The sequence below is a fragment of the Cylas formicarius genome, unplaced genomic scaffold, assembly GCF_029955315.1.
Source record: "Cylas formicarius isolate icCylForm1 unplaced genomic scaffold, icCylForm1.1 PGA_scaffold_4__25_contigs__length_36172078, whole genome shotgun sequence".
Taxonomy (NCBI): domain Eukaryota; kingdom Metazoa; phylum Arthropoda; class Insecta; order Coleoptera; family Brentidae; genus Cylas; species Cylas formicarius.
The window spans coordinates 4,461,174-4,477,174 of record NW_026844334.1 but is presented as its reverse complement, the minus strand read 5'-3'; the positions used below and the strand labels follow the sequence as shown (position 1 = coordinate 4,477,174).

Sequence of the window (16,001 nt, the reverse complement as noted above, 5' to 3'; positions counted from 1 at the left end):
TTGAGAAACTTTCCCAGACAACTTTTTCGTTCCCCCTTCGACGGCGGGGTTGTGTGCCCCCATCTCCTTAATTGCCGATCGCTAAGAGGTCGTAATAGAAACAACTAGGAATTTTTAATCGTTTAATTGGCTTTTCCCACCGGCGGGAGACGTAAATATAAATTTTACTTTCGGAAATCAAAAGTAATCATAGCTCGGTGGGATCGACATGGGCAGTAAAAATGCTGAACCACAGTAGATTGTATTTGTTGATCATCTCTCTTTTTCTGTCTCGATGATTTTTTTATTTTTATTAAAAAAAAATACCCTCACTGCAAATTACCAAATCACCCCCCTCCCCCGATCAAGCATGCGCAAAATGTAACTTTAAGACGTCACCTTTGTTAGTCACAGTCGCGAGCTAATTAGGACACTTCCGGTACTTTAGTCACGGATTTGGGATGCTTTCGCTTGCAGTATTTTGACGTTAGTTCTGATGGCCAAGACACACCTTACTCAGTCGTCCTGTTTTGCAACGATCTATCCAAAAATGAATAGTCTTTGATGAAAGTTATTAGACCTCTTCAGTTACTAGGCATTAAAGATACTCCTAAATGATCAGCAGTTGCATTTGCAAGCTCTTCTTGACAAACAGAGACCATTATTCTACGATAACGCGGAAGATGGTTGCTAATTCTGAATGAACAAACATTCAATGTGATCTTTATTACTTTTAAAAATCATTATCATTATTCAAGGTGGAGGATTTTAATAATACTAATAGTAATAATAGCACAACAGGTAACATGATCCAATTACAGGAAACATTGAATATAAATCATATGATATTTTAATTAAAAGGAACGTAAAAACTAATCTTAAATCTACTGATCTTATAACTAAAGAAAGTAAAGAAAAGAACGGATAACTCTATACGGTTTCTGGGTAAGCCAGACCCAACACAGCGAATCTTCTCAGTAGACGACTATGATCAACTCCCCTCTCAAGGTAGGACCCTCCTGTCTGAACCATAAATGCTAAGATGAGCATTGCACTGGAAACCATTTCACTAAATTGAGCTGATCAAACAAAATTCCTATATCCGTCTACTCACGATGGTACCATCCATACTGTAATAAAAGATCATAGGAATTTTTGTGCAGTGATAGGAAACCACATTACACTTGCCAAATATTAACTTTTTATTACGCTCGGAGTGAGTAGAGAGAGAAGTATCGTATAATTTTATGAGGATGGTCCACTAATTCGACTAATGTCTAATATTGTAACAGTGTATAGAAACGTGTGTTTATGTGCTTAAAAATAATTCAGGTTATGGGTTGAGCAGTAATTTTCCCTAAGTGAATAAAAAAACTAAAGACGACTTTAGAGTTCCTTACGCAAAATATTCTTATAGAATCCCAATTGTAAGTAGCTTTTTAAACTTTTATCGAAAGAAATAAAAATGTGTGACAAATCATGTGCATTAAAAAAATTTTTGTCCATTTTGTCCAAACGTAGTCAAATAAAATATGATTCCATTATATTTCAATTAATTTACTATAAATCTTTTATGATTGTGCGCAATCCGACCCTGCACCGCATCTTTTTACACTTAAACTTATTGCCAAATTCCTCTCTACACACTGATCCCAAGTATTTTTATTGCATTTACAAGCCAAAACCATTTATCTGCAAAGACGGACTCATTTACGGCTGAAACAAAGCATTATTCCTACAAAAATTGCTTTTAAATCGTGACGCGACAATGTAGCCATTTTTTGTACTCGAACTCGTTTAATCCCACGTTAAGACTTTCATCCGAGATTATCGCACTTACGAGACATTAATCCCGCCGACATTAAACTGTTTATAGCATAAGCATCTCGAAACCAATCATTTAGGAGCCGCCTAGGTGGCGCCACTCGATGATTTAAAGGTGATAAAGGCGTCCGCACACGTCTGAATTGGAACCTTTAACGGCCGCCATTCGTCTCGCTGCGGTGAAATTTAAAGACGCGGCCGTTCGAACACACCCGACCGATCGGTTAAAGTTTTTACTGTTTCGACATTTTTATTCGCGCTTTAATATACGCGGCGAAGCAGTTAGGGGGCGCCCCGCGTATATGATTGGCTTTATACAATTATTGCCAGACAGGTTAATCTATCATGTTCACTTACCGAGTCGAGGGCCCACACTAATTTTACCTGCCTCGCCGTGTTTGCTTTACGTAATTCGGAGGCCGTTATGGGATTACTCAGGAGGCATCCAATTTTGACGTATGAAGTTATATTTCTCGTCAACTCTCAAAAAGATTGCAAACTTGCCGTATGTAGCTTAAGGGTCCCGTTGTACGATATAACTTTTCAAACAACACTAGAGAAACCACCACACTGTGGTCACCGCACCAACTTTCTGAGACAGTCCTTCCAAAAGATTTCATCATTTCAAATATTGAGTCTACCTTAAACAAACTATCATCTCAAACAGCTAATGAAATTCGATTTGAAACCACAAAAGTTATTTAAAAATCCAAACCTCGTAAGTAGTCAAAATTTTTGAAAAATAAATCAAAGTTTTTGACTCACGTCAAATTCTAAACTGTTGTATTGAAAAAAAATCCGACTTATTCCTCAGAAATTTGAATAAAACCTTTTTTTTATTTTGGCGTTTTTCTCTAGGCCCCATTTCATCTAATTTCAACAACTTTTTGCGTAACGCGGTAAGTTTGAAAAGTTATGGTTCAACAGTAAGCCGATGATATGTAATATTCGTAAATTATTTCAAAACTATAAACAATACACTATGAGCGTGTGTTTTATAGAATATACTGCCTGCCTGCTACCCTCTACAATTTCTTAAAAGCTATCTTTTACCATATTCTATATAGGCTTAAAGTTAATTTAATAAATTTTCTGGCTCCTTCAACAAGTTCAGAGCAAAAGGTTACGACAAAGAGAATAAGGAAGTTAAGAAAATTAAAGTGTTGGCTAGACCATAAACATATATACGAGGGCAGCGCCAAAATGTCCAAGGCCTGAATATGAAAGAAAAAAAGTAGAGTAACATTTTTTTTATTATTTTTCAATATAATCCCCCTTAACTTGAATATACTTATTACATCTCTTTATTAACAACACAATCCCTTTAAAGAAATATTCTTTTGGTTTGTCTGCAAAATGAGCTAAAACAGCCTCTTTTAACTCAATTTCGTCGTTAAACCGCCGTCCACGTAAGTCCTTTTTCAAATATCCAAACAAATAATAGTCGTTGGGGGCCATATCTGGACTACAGGAAAGATGATCTATCTGTTGGAACCCACACTCTAAAATGGCAGCTTGTGCAACACCAGCAGTATGGACAGGTTCATTATCGTGCAAAAGACGCACGCCTCTGGTCAGTTTTCCTCGACGTTTTACACGTATGCAGTTATGTAATAATGTTGGGTAATATTTACCACTGACAGTGGTATTAGTTTCTTTAAAATCTATCAAAAGAATCCCTTCACAATCCCAAAAGGTCGTGGCCATCACCTTTTTTGTTGACTGACAGACTGACAGGCTTTGGTTCCTACCCACAGAGTTCCAAAAAAGACCGCGCACACTCGACACGGCGTTGTTTTTGAATAGCCGAAAGGTTTTTAGGAACTCATTTTGCACTAACCTTATGCATACCTAAATGATCATGCAGGATTCGACGAACACTTACTTGCATCAGAAGGATTAGTAATTTCTGAGATTTCCTTGACCTTTAAACGTCGATCCCTCAATACCACCTCTTCCACAATGGCAACAATATCTTCCGTTATGACCTCCACTGGTCGACCAGTTCTTAAACCATCTTCATGGGACTCCTGTCCCATTCGAAAACGATTTGCCCATTTTTTCACTACAGAATACGCAGGAGAACTTTGGCCGTACACACCATCCAGCCGACATTTTCTCGAACTGGTCTTGTTTAAACTGCTGTCAATAAAATACTATTTGACGCAAGACTTCAGTTTTTTTTTTCGCAGCCCACTAAGATATATATTTAGAAGAAGACAAAGTTTTCTCGGATGCTGAAGCTGCGTCTATGTCAGGTCGGGAAATTTTGGCGCTAACCTCGTATCTTACAAAGTCAGAGTTGTGGAAAATTTATATCCTGGAGCTGGTGTTTGCGAAAGATAAACTCATTTTAGAAATTTAATTATATAGTCCGACGAACCATATATAAGTATTGCTGGAATATTAATTAGGCGCAAAACTAGATTTGGTTACCTGAAAATGAACATTTTATACACCCACATGAGATACTAATGAGATTCAGGTTCAATATAGCTTGTTTCTTTCTAGGAATGGCACTTTGAACCCACTTTGAAGCCACTACATACTACAAATAGTAGAATTTGTTCCTCATATATCAAAGTGAGGTTAAGTCGATAAGTTTTCGGACGAAACGAACGTACAGTTGAAATTGTAATTAAGTATTGTTTGCGGAATTTATTTTGGGGTAAATATGGCTCAGCGAACATATAAATACGGATGATTCTAATGAGGGCACGTGATTTGTTGAACTTTGTGACAAATTGTAATGATGTTTAGTCCCTCCCGTCGCCTGGAGCGAGCTTCCCATTAAATTTCCAATTGACGTGCCTCTATGCGATTTTGTAATTAGCGTAGTTATCGGCTCGTACCTGCACGAATAACGTTTCGACATTGTTGAATATTTTTTCATATTCGCATATTTAGAGGATTCTGGCATTACAGCAAAATAGCAACGTCAACAATAATAGCGGCGATGAAATTTAGAGCCCTCAAAATTTAGGACAACAACAAAGAATATTCAAATATTAGAGATATTTTAAAAGTTCACAAGAATTATTTATTATTTTTGCCACATCCGCCTGAAGTCGTAGACTCACTAGTGGCGGGTGACTCAATTGATAAATTTGAAAAAAAAACGTTTTTTTGCAAAACTTTCTTAAATTAAAGGTAACGAGAGTAAATACCATTTTAGAGCTGAGTAATTCAAGCCTCTTTTGTTCAATGTCCGTTGCTCTATCGGATTGTCTCTTAAGATTATTATTCATTTGGTTACTGCTCTTTGGCTCTTATCAAAACGTAGCCCAAAAATATGACTGTGGGTAATTTTGTGTACTTAGAAGGTATTGTAAAAAAACTAATACAGATGAATAATAAATTTGCAACTAATTTGATAAATTTGTGATAACACTGAGTTCTTGGGCCCTTATTCATCCAACCCATTACGTAAAATACTGGGTTATGGCAGAAAACCTCATCTGGTGGCAAATTACCACCTCCAATGCTTGTTGCGATAGAATGAATTTTTCAAGATATGGTTCAGAAATCCCCGATGTGACAGCCTAGCTTACATATGAAAACTCCAATTAGGATGATGAAGACAGATTTCTTGGACTTCCGAGTCACAAAGTTAATCACGTATGACTGAGATAGGTCCGGTGATATGTAAGGTAAGGTAGATTAGGACAAAGGTATTGAAATGCAGCTTTCACTGACTTTTTAGGTCCTTATTCAGCAAACCCATGACGTAAAATACTCGGTTGTGCTAGGAAATGCCATCTGGTCCAAGGTTCAAGGTTAGCGTTTAGCTTTTTCGAAATTCTCGACATTTATTTCTGAAAATGATCGAACACCCCCTCCCCAACCAATTTCCTTTTACACATAGAGCAAAGAGCATTGAACATAGTATACATTGAGGTTTTCTTTAACTCTATTTTAGAGACTTAGGGTCTGCTGTCTCTTGTTATAGAAAATGAACTTTTGTACGTTGCGTTTGAAATATCCTAGATCTCTCAAAATGCACTAAAACAGTTTCTTGAAGTACTTTTAGAGATTTTCTCAAATTGAAAATGACAAGAGTCGTATTCAGGATTACCTAAAAGTAATTAGACCAATGATTTAATGTTTTTTGCAGGCCACTTTTTAAAAAAACTTCTAGATTCCTCCTGCGTCGGTTTTTGCTGAGTCGAACTTGCTGACGTTTCGCCAATCATCCTGTTGGCTTCTTCAGAGCTTGACTGAAACTAGCTCGCCTTTTACTCTGTTTTTTATATCGTTTGAGGGGGCGGAGCTAAATGAGAGCTTGGGGAATCCAGAAGTTTTTAAAAAGCAATGTTTTAAAAAAATAAATATTGTAAACCTTGTAAATGATTATTGGGTATGTGATTTTAAGATCCTACAAATTTTAATTATGCAAATTCCAAAAGTAATCTTCTTAAACCAACAACATTATATATAAATCTTAGTACTCGAAAGGAATAACGTAAATAAAATTAAAATATAAATTAGCGAGTGAATTTGACAGTCGAATATTCGTTTCTTCATGGCAAACTTGGTTTTACAAAAGAAACAGTATGCCGTAAACAGTATTTCTGTTATTTTCAGTTTTAAATGAGAACTAAAAATCCTTTTTAATTAAAAAAGTTCAGAGTTGCAAAGTCTTTTTAGTCCATATCTCATCGTCTGTAATCATATTTAATTTTAAGAAAATCGATACATTCATTCTACAGAAGTAATGGTTAAACGAGGCGCCCGCGATATTTCGAGCACCCTGTATTTGAACTTCATGGAAATTAGTACAGTTAGGTTTTATGTAGTCCTAAATAAGAATTCATAGACACTTTGTTCTTAAAGAAATCCCTAATAGACTCCTTGCAGAAAGCATTCTCAATTAGCCGGTTTACTTTCTGTTTCCCAAATACCGCACTTCGTCGCCCTTACTGGGGCACTAGGTGTTTAAATGGACTCTGTAAATAATCTTCATCGCTATATATACTCGTAGTACAAGTATACAGCAACGCGGCCGTCATTGGACCGTGTAATTAAACAAATGACCTCTTCCATGCCGCAAATAACCTCCAGTTCGATCCGGCAGGATCTTTAAATACGTCAAACGCGACGGTTAGTACGTTAACGAGCGTGTAATCAATCGAGCCAGGTGACCTAACGGTTAGTTTACACGAAACGGCACGTCTTTGAACGCGGGCACGCACGAATCGCGATTTAAACACGTCTTCCGGCCATTCTGAGACGCTGGTCTAAAAATAACGTCGGATCTATGGGCAGAAACGAGGGCACGTCCGGTATCCGGAAGAAATCCAAACCTCTAAACTCTCCGTCTGTTTTAGACATCAGGATGTTGCGTTTCAACGATCTATAACTGATTAAAGGAATTGGGGTGTGCACTGTTTTTCCTGCGGTTTACCCCTTACCGATTAGCACCTTGCCACTTCTATCTTTGTCGATGTCTCACACCTTCTTTTAAGGGTGCTATTGAAGGGTTGAATTCCAATGAATAGTCTTTGTCTGCCTGCAGACTTCTTCAGGTGTCTCAATATTTGTCCATAGAAGTTTTATATAGGATCCCTCACGTTTCATCATCTCATTCCGGCTTTTAATACATGTCTTCCTGGGGAATCAGCCCTAGTCTTCTTTAATAAGTATGTTAATTAATTAAAAAGTAGTTTATTCAGTACTAACATCAAGCTGGAAACCAATTGTTAAGTTGTTGTTCATCAGATAAGTACTACATCACCGCCCACATAATATGTAAGTCAAGTTTTAGCCGTATTTTACGATCAGTGTTCTGAGTGGCTAGGATAAGCTACACAAACATGTAAATCAAATACTGGGCGTATTGTACGTGATAAGATGGAAGAGTACTATAGGTGTTCTTTTACTCGCTTAGTGACGTTGTCTATTTTAATATTCATTTCTTCGCGATAGACTGCTAACAGTGAAAGTTAAACTTAGTAGATGCTCTCTCTATTTCGTTTGTTACTGTACGATATTCCGTTAGACCTTATATGAAATCAATGAGTGCAAGTCTCGCAAAGTGAAAGTTTATTTGTTTGGTGTTTTCTTAATCAAAGCTAACCAAAAACATGTAATTTTAATTGGGTGTACTACGGGAACATCGTGTTAAACAACAAAATATCCAGACCACACTCGATCAACGGCTCAGGACTATATTGGCATTATCAAAACTGTATTTTAACCTATATTAGGAAGTTATCTTTAGAGACCCATTAGATGCAGTTCTGATGGGAATTAAGATCACTGGAATTAATAACTGATGATACCGTTGGAATAGCAAAACCAACAAAATGTAATGGATTCTGCAGTTCATAGTGCCGAAAAACTAGTGGTCTTTTCGAAAACACCAGTTGCATGTCAAAGGACAAACAATAGAACAAGTAAAATATATCAAATACGAGGAAAACTTTCATGCACCAAGATGGTTTGATTGTTGATCTACAGAAACCTTTGATGCTGCAGTTTCCAAAGCTACAGATGCTATTGGGATCGCCAACATTCGAGAGCAGAATGTTAAGTGTTCAGCTGGTTCGTCGGTACGTGGTAAATATATCGCGTAAATGTGTTAAGTGTTATTATAAAAAACTGAGGCTTGTAAAAAATAATGCAGCGTATCAGCTAATTTCATTTTTTATTTTAGACAAAATGCCGCGAAAATATAAAGGAAAATAGGGGCTGCTTGGTCTGAAGAAGCCCTTTGCAAAGCTTCTGGGGAAATGGATAAAGGCCAAGTCGGTGTAAATGCCGAGAATGTTTCGATGACTATGCAAGTACCAAGTCCACGGCGGACTGGATTCAGTGCCTGATGTGTAAACTCTGGTTACAAGAAGATTGCACTCTATATGGCGATTACTGCAATAGATGTGGACACAAGAAGAAGCTTGCAGCTCTAAAAGCTAACCTGGCCAAAGTGAATTCAAAGAATAAGTAACCTGGCCAAAGTAAACAGTATCTCTATATTTGTTGATTATTTGAAAATTTTGATTACTGTTAGTTTTTTTTTAAGAAGGAAGCTTTGTTTTTTTTTTCCAAAGAAGTCCTAAGGGACGGATTTGTTTTAAGTTTTATTATTCCTAAATTTAGTTCGGTAAAGTTTTAAATGATTTTTAATAGACGTTGTTAAGTTGCTAAGTTTATCCAAAGAATGATTGAAAGACTGAGCCATTTGTTCCTATAAAAGTGCCACTTACTTTAGTTTTACGGTATATTTGGATAAAAAAACCTTATAATAGATTATTGCAACTAACAAAGCAAATAAACATTTTATTTAATTTTCTACGAATTTTTTTCTTTATTACGGAGGCATCTATCCCATTGTAGGGCATCTATACTCATGTCGAAATTTTGCCAGGGGCAACTACCCCATATATCTATCCTCAAACAATAAGTTTTTTTAGAGCCGAATATCTACAAATCTACGGTATGCATTGAATGATGATATGTTACAAATAGTTACCTCAGTCGAATAGTGCTTTAAAAAAAAAGTTATAGTCAGCTTTACCCTATTATATATTCTTAAAATATTCTTCAATTTTCATTTTATAATTCAATTCATCTCCCGAAAACATCTTTGACTAAGTTGTTTGACATTTCGCTACATTTGCATGGTATTTTTAATGGTTAGTTCTCGACAGGCAAAGTAAAACAAACGTATAACCACGCTTTTACTAGCGGTTACCTAAAAGTTGGTGTTTTATGAAATTGTTAATATTCCATGGCCTGATACCTACCAATATTGAATCCCACTATCGCACTACCCTTTTATTTAGTTTTATTTATTTATTTACAACAGCAAGCCGTTAACCAGACGAGGCGGATGAATATAATTTACAATGTCTGATACATAAAAAAAATAATCCTTGTTAAAAAAAGGAAGACAAAAGAATTATTGATTATATAATATTATAAACTCTCATCAGATGGTGCAATTCTCAATCCAATTTGTTTTTGAAAGAATTAGTAGTTGTTGCGGACACTGCGTCTTCCGAAAGGGAGTTCCAGGTATACACCACTCTGTTGCATAGGAAGTTTTTTCTCTGCAGTTTAACAGTCTTTTCTTTGGTTAATTTTTTGGAGTGACCTCGTAGATGGATATTCGATTTATTTTGAAAGATGTTCAGTTCACATGTATCATATTGTAACCCTTCCTCGGACCAGGGAGCTGCTTAGACTGACCAGAAGGGAGTGTAGAGCACTAACAGGGGCCTACACAGGACATTGCAGGCTTAGGAGGCATCTCTGCTTGCTAGGCATTGGAGACGACCCGGAGTGTAGGTGGTGCATGGAAGGGGAGGAGACCCCGTATCATCTGCTCACCGAGTGCCCTGCCCTGACATGGGCAAGATTGGGAGTCTTCGGAACGGCCCTGATCGATCCGGACTCAGTGCACGGTATTGGACTAAAGGAGTTGCTGACCTTCTACAGGAGGGGCGGCATTCTGGACGCCCTCTAGAGCGGCCTGGGGGCACAACGGGCCCATCTGGTGGCCTAAGTGCTTGGACGCCCGCGAGGGCGCCCCCCTTTAATACCAATCATATTGTAAGTCTCAATTAGATCACCACGTAATCGTCTTTTTTTCAATGTTAAATTCAGCTTTACCAGTCTTTCCTCATAGGAATCGTTGATAAATGGATTGCAAGTTTTGTTATTCTTCTTTGAACGAGCTCGAGCATTTCAATGTCTTTAATAAAGCAGGGACCCCATATTGTCTGACAACATTCTAATTTTGGACGAATGAAAGACTTATAAAGTTTTACTATGGCGTGATCTATTAAGGCCCTCTTCATACAAAACACCAAAGAATTAACCTGTTCAACCAACTACTTTTGAAATATGCGTCTCCCATTTCAAGTTGGAAGTTATCAAAATCCAAGGTCTTTCTGTTCTTCTACTTGTTCGAAACTCTTTCTATTAAGGTTATAACTATTCTCTTGGTTCAATTTCATTTTCCATTTTTTGGACCAAATTTCTATCATTGTTAGGTTTCTCAGAAGGTCATCATAGTTTTCAGTAGGAGTTTTCTATCATCTGCAAACAGTGTGATTTGTGTGATGTTTTCACTTATGTCGCTTACATAAATTAGAAAAAGCAACCGCCCAAAAACTGATCCCTGCGGAATACCACCTTTTGAATTAATATAACAATTTAATAAAAAAAAAATCCCTGCTCTATACGATAGTTTGCGCGGCACAGTTATTGTCGCGTGCAGGATGATCCCTTCCGCTTTGTAAATTCATTCCGAAGTCAAAATCATAAAATGTTTTAAAAAGGGTATATCGTTCAACGATCTTTAACACAGACCAACAAACATTTTGTGATTTGGTAATTTTTATATTTTCAGAATTATTGTGACTAAATAGAAAATAGTGTATTATGAAACAGGTGTGGTAAAAGGCATTCGAGTCACGAGTTTACTTGGAACGAGCGGAGCGTAGCAGAGCGAGTGCTTAATAAGCGAGTGACTTAAAAAGTGGGGTGCATTTTTGCAAAACAACAGTAATACAATCTTAAACTCAGGTTGTAAAACGGTATATCGTCGGGAGAACTACATGATTTAGGTAACTTGTCTGTGATAATTACAATAATAAATAATACCATCTAGTTGAGACTGACTTCTAGAGTGTTTTCATTAGCGACTTGTTTAAAGGTATCGGATGTACGACTTAAGAGTCTCGAACAACTCCTGAGCTAGCACGCAGCATGCTTTAAGGCTGAAAGCTCGTATGATTAAGCAAACAAAGTTTTCCATTTCAAAATTTACCTCCGGAATAGTTAACAGTTTGAATTGTAAAATCGCCAATGCCGGCAATCATCTCGCCCCTATCTGCGTAACAAATCGCGTAGGGGGCGCCACCCTCGCGCCCGAGCACATGGTTTTGTTTGCTTCGGCGACACACTCACCTTTACGTTGCGGCTTGGCCTGCTTCCGCCGCCCCCCGCAGCACTCGTTACCCCTCGACGAGGACATGTCCGCGACGTTTCGTCCCCACCAACACCCATCAACACCCGCGCACCGTCGCCGTTCACTCTCGCGAGTCGATGACGTCGTCTTCGTGACGGAAAACGAACGAAAACATCCCTCCTTGACGATGGCCGCGCCGAAACTGGGTCCTCCCGATATAAACAGGATCGGACGTACTCCATTGGACGCGAACCTGTACGCCCTGATTGGCGCACCTGCGATACAGGTTACTGCCTACCTGCACGCGTTGTTTTCACCTTGACACTATCGTGATAAAATGCGGGATGGAGGCGCGGGCGGCGGCGGGGGACGGTAAATGGTCGTCCGTCAGCTGATCGGGACGGACATTTTTGTCGGCGACGACGATCGGTGCGGACGCGCGGCGGACAATTTTCCGACGTGCCATGTGCGCGGGGGGAGGAGCGGAAAGGCCGGGCTGCGAAGTACGAGGAGACGCCGCCGGAGGGCGCTCGAAGCGACCGCGTTTCGCGCCAAAGTCACAGTTAAGAGCGCAATACGCGTCGCGTTGTCGAAACATATGTTTTCTTGGACTTGGACTGGTTATTTCTTTCATATGTTGACGTAGATTATTAACATTAAAATTAAAATTAATCCTTATTTCAACGCAGGCAAAAACCCCAACTATGCAAGACACTTAAGTAAAATTTATTTCATGGAGCTCTTTGTCACATTTAATCGTGAAAAACGAGGAGCAATTAAACAGCTATTTTTTTTAAAGAATTTGAAATAATTTTCTTTCATTTAATATTTATGTGACCTAATTTTAATGTCGTTTAATTATATTAATTAAATAAAAAATTAGTAGTAAGACTCATGTATAGTAATTGTACATATGTTTTATTTATTTATTTAATAATAAATTTAACCGAGTCAAGTAAATAAAACACATGCAGGCCAAAAACACGTGGGTCGAATTAATTAAAACGGCAAATATATATACGAATACATATCATATATATACGAATATAAATCAAAGAAATTAGAATATAATATTTTTATATAAATTTTAATAATAATTTATTTACTTACTTTTGGTAAGACAAATATCTTGGTTTTACTAGGAATTCCTTATAACAACAACTTTCAGGCAATATCACGTCCTGATATTTATGTTTATAATGCTTCCGAGCCATAAGAAAAGTCTTGCTCGATAAATAATTTTCTTTGGAATTTTTTTTTATCCTTTTTTGGCGAAAATTAGATGCTTCACAAAGAGAATTACACCAAAACCACTCCATAATTATAAGGAAAGTAAATAACAAAAATTATTTCAGTTGCTTAATTTGTACATGCGAAGCTGGAGTCCCGATTACGTTATGGGCTCAATTTCTGGGGAGCATCTGTAAATGCCGCTAAAGCATTTTTGGCTCAAAAACATATATTATTATATATTATTTGCCCAATTCTCTCCTTGACAAGTCCATTGATTTTTGAAATGTCATTGTATGTCTTTAACAAATTACGGAATTTGAAGTTAAGAGTTATTTTTGTTATCCAAAATATTATAGACGAACTTTTTTGAGTAAATGTTTTATTCTATGGTATGTATATTGTACCTATTGTGTATTTTGACTATTTCTATGCAATTTGGTAGTTGTCTTTATTTATTTATTAATATTATTAATATTAATACAGTGTGTCCCAATTAAGAACTGTACACTCTTGTGAAATCTTTGTTTATGGATCAATTTGGATAAAAAAAATTGTTGGATAGTTATTTGAAAAATGCACTAAAACTTTCTTTTGCTTATTACTTCGACATAATGTCATGGTCAACGAATTCTTATTCAGGAGTACTTAGAACCCAAATATAGCAATTTCTATAATGTTTCAAGTAGGGACTGCTTTAGGAAGGTTTATAAAAAGCACACTAATATAACACACTTTTTAAAATACAACACCCCGCACGGCAGAGTTCTTGTCGGCTAATATCTTAAATACTGCTTGGCTTGTGGTACACGTACTGAAATGAATGGTCCCTTCCGCTTTACTCATTCCGAAGTCAAAACCAAAAAAGGTAGAAAAAAACGGTATATCCTTAGGAGAACTCTACCTGATATAGGTTACTTGTCTGTGATGATTACAATAATAAATAATACCACCTAGTTGAGACCGACTTCTAGAGCGTTTTCATTATCGACTTGTAAATTAAGAGTCTCATATTTGAACAACTCTTGAGCTAGCACGCGGCATGCTTTAACATTGATCACTTGAATCGATCGATAACAAAAAAAAAATCCATTCCAGATTTGAAATTTCCAGGGTATTTGAAATATCGTTTATGTACATCGTTGTAAAATCTTTGATTACGATTTGGTTTTGATAACTTTTTTTTTGTTTTATAGATCTAACCTAAAGTCATGGACCATCCTTTAAGAATAAAGTTTAAACGAATTCTTATTCAGGAGTACATAAAACCTAACCATACGAATTCCCATGAAGTTCGCTTAAAAATTACGCCTGTAGAATGTTTAAAATTCCTTTTTGTCGGATAAATTATACTAAAGATAAGGTCTAAAGTCATGGTTAACTGACACAGTTTTTTTAAGCGGAAAATCAAGAAATACGTTTAGAGATTTTTTCAGATTGAAAACAACAACAGATTCGTGTTCAGGACTACCTAAATGTAGCTAGACCAGTGACCAAAATTTTAATGTTTTCAAAACACAAATAATAATAATAATAATAATTTTATTCACGTATTGATATACAATGAAAAGGACGCGGTTCGGATGAACAAAATAAGATATTTTGTGCCTCCTAAGAAGAAGGTAGCAGCGCTAGACAGGAAAAATATACATAAATAAATAAAGAAATATCTAGTACGATCTGTGCAAATAGAGGGACTTACACTTTGGAAATAGTTTACAGTACTTAAATATTTAATGATAATAATACTTCACGCAGCAGCAATTTAAGGGACTAATCCAATGCATTATATGTTTTAGCCATGTCATCTGTAAAGGATCTTTCAAAAATTCAAAAGGTGTGACGTGGAGGGGAGAGCAGGCCTTTAAATCTTAAATTTCAATTGTGAACGTCCGTGCGAAAGCCAATTTTTTTGAAAAGATAACGGGGAGACCTCAATCTTATAATTTTGAGATAAAGATTACATTCATGGAGATATCATCGATTTTTCATATTAAACCATCGGACTTCCTTCATTTTATGGCTAAGAGGCCCGCCGCGTTTAATCCCAAAAATGAACCTTAGACAGTATTTCTGGATTTTGTGAATCCGTTCTGAGGCAGCCGTTGTCAGACATGAGCCATAGACGACATCATAGTGGTTAAAAGAAGATAAAACTATCGAATCACATAGAACCTTTTTTAATGTTTGGTTTAAAATATTTTTAGAACCATATAAGCAGTTTAAGTAAGCAATGGATTTTTTAATACATTGTGTAATGTGACCATTAAATCTTAGCTTACTGTCGAGCGAGTTTATTTGCCTCTGTTTTCAGAGGAATGCACACATTTTTATTTCAACTATTTGCGATAATCGATCAACTAACCAAGGGCCTACCAAAGAACATGGCTATAGATTTTTTTGGATTTAGATTTAGTGAATGTTCTAGGGACACCCTGTTAATGATTTCTAGATCATTATTTATGATTTGACAGCTTTCCAAAATTTTATCTCCCGAAAATGAGTAACTTGTGTATCATCTGCATGCATTTGGGTTTTGCAATGTTGTATAAAACTAGGAAACGCCGAAGTATATATACAGTATAAATATTGTCAACTTTGTAAACAACGATTATTTCGTATGTAATATTAAGATCTTACAAATTTTTATCATACAAATTTCGAAAATAATGACAAAAAAGACTGTCTAACGGACATTTATTTTTTAATATCACCTTAAAATGGCAGCATTAATAAATCTTAGAATTCGAAAGATATAATGCAAACAAAATTAAAGCATAAATTAGCGAGTGAATTTGACAGTTGAGTATTCGCTTCTCCATGGCAAACTTGGTTTTACTAAGGAAGCAGTATGCCGACATCAATGAATTTTAATATTTCTGTTATTTTCATTATTAGATGAGAAGTCATTTTTAATTAAAAAAATTCAGTGCTTCAAAGTCTCTCTAATCATATTTAATTTTAAGAAAATCGTAAGTGCCTTTCAGTGAAATTTAACCATTAAAAAGAATTATCAAAATTGGGCGATAAACAAACATTCTGAATAATAATT

General features: G+C 36.4%; 1 protein-coding gene across 3 annotated transcripts in view; it reads right to left on the bottom strand.

Annotated features, from left to right (window-relative positions):
• The window catches only part of LOC132701044 (zinc finger protein 1), a 704,693-nt gene extending 692,666 nt beyond the window's left edge, over window positions 1-12,027 (bottom strand). For 2 of the 3 annotated variants that reach the window (XM_060668676.1, XM_060668678.1), the window contains exon 1: window positions 11,719-12,027. In XM_060668676.1, coding sequence (XP_060524659.1) covers window positions 11,719-11,785 — 67 coding nt within the window. In that variant the 5' untranslated portion in view covers window positions 11,786-12,027. The other variant, XM_060668677.1, reaches the window with a different exon arrangement.
• Between the last annotated feature and the right edge of the window lie 3,974 nt (window positions 12,028-16,001).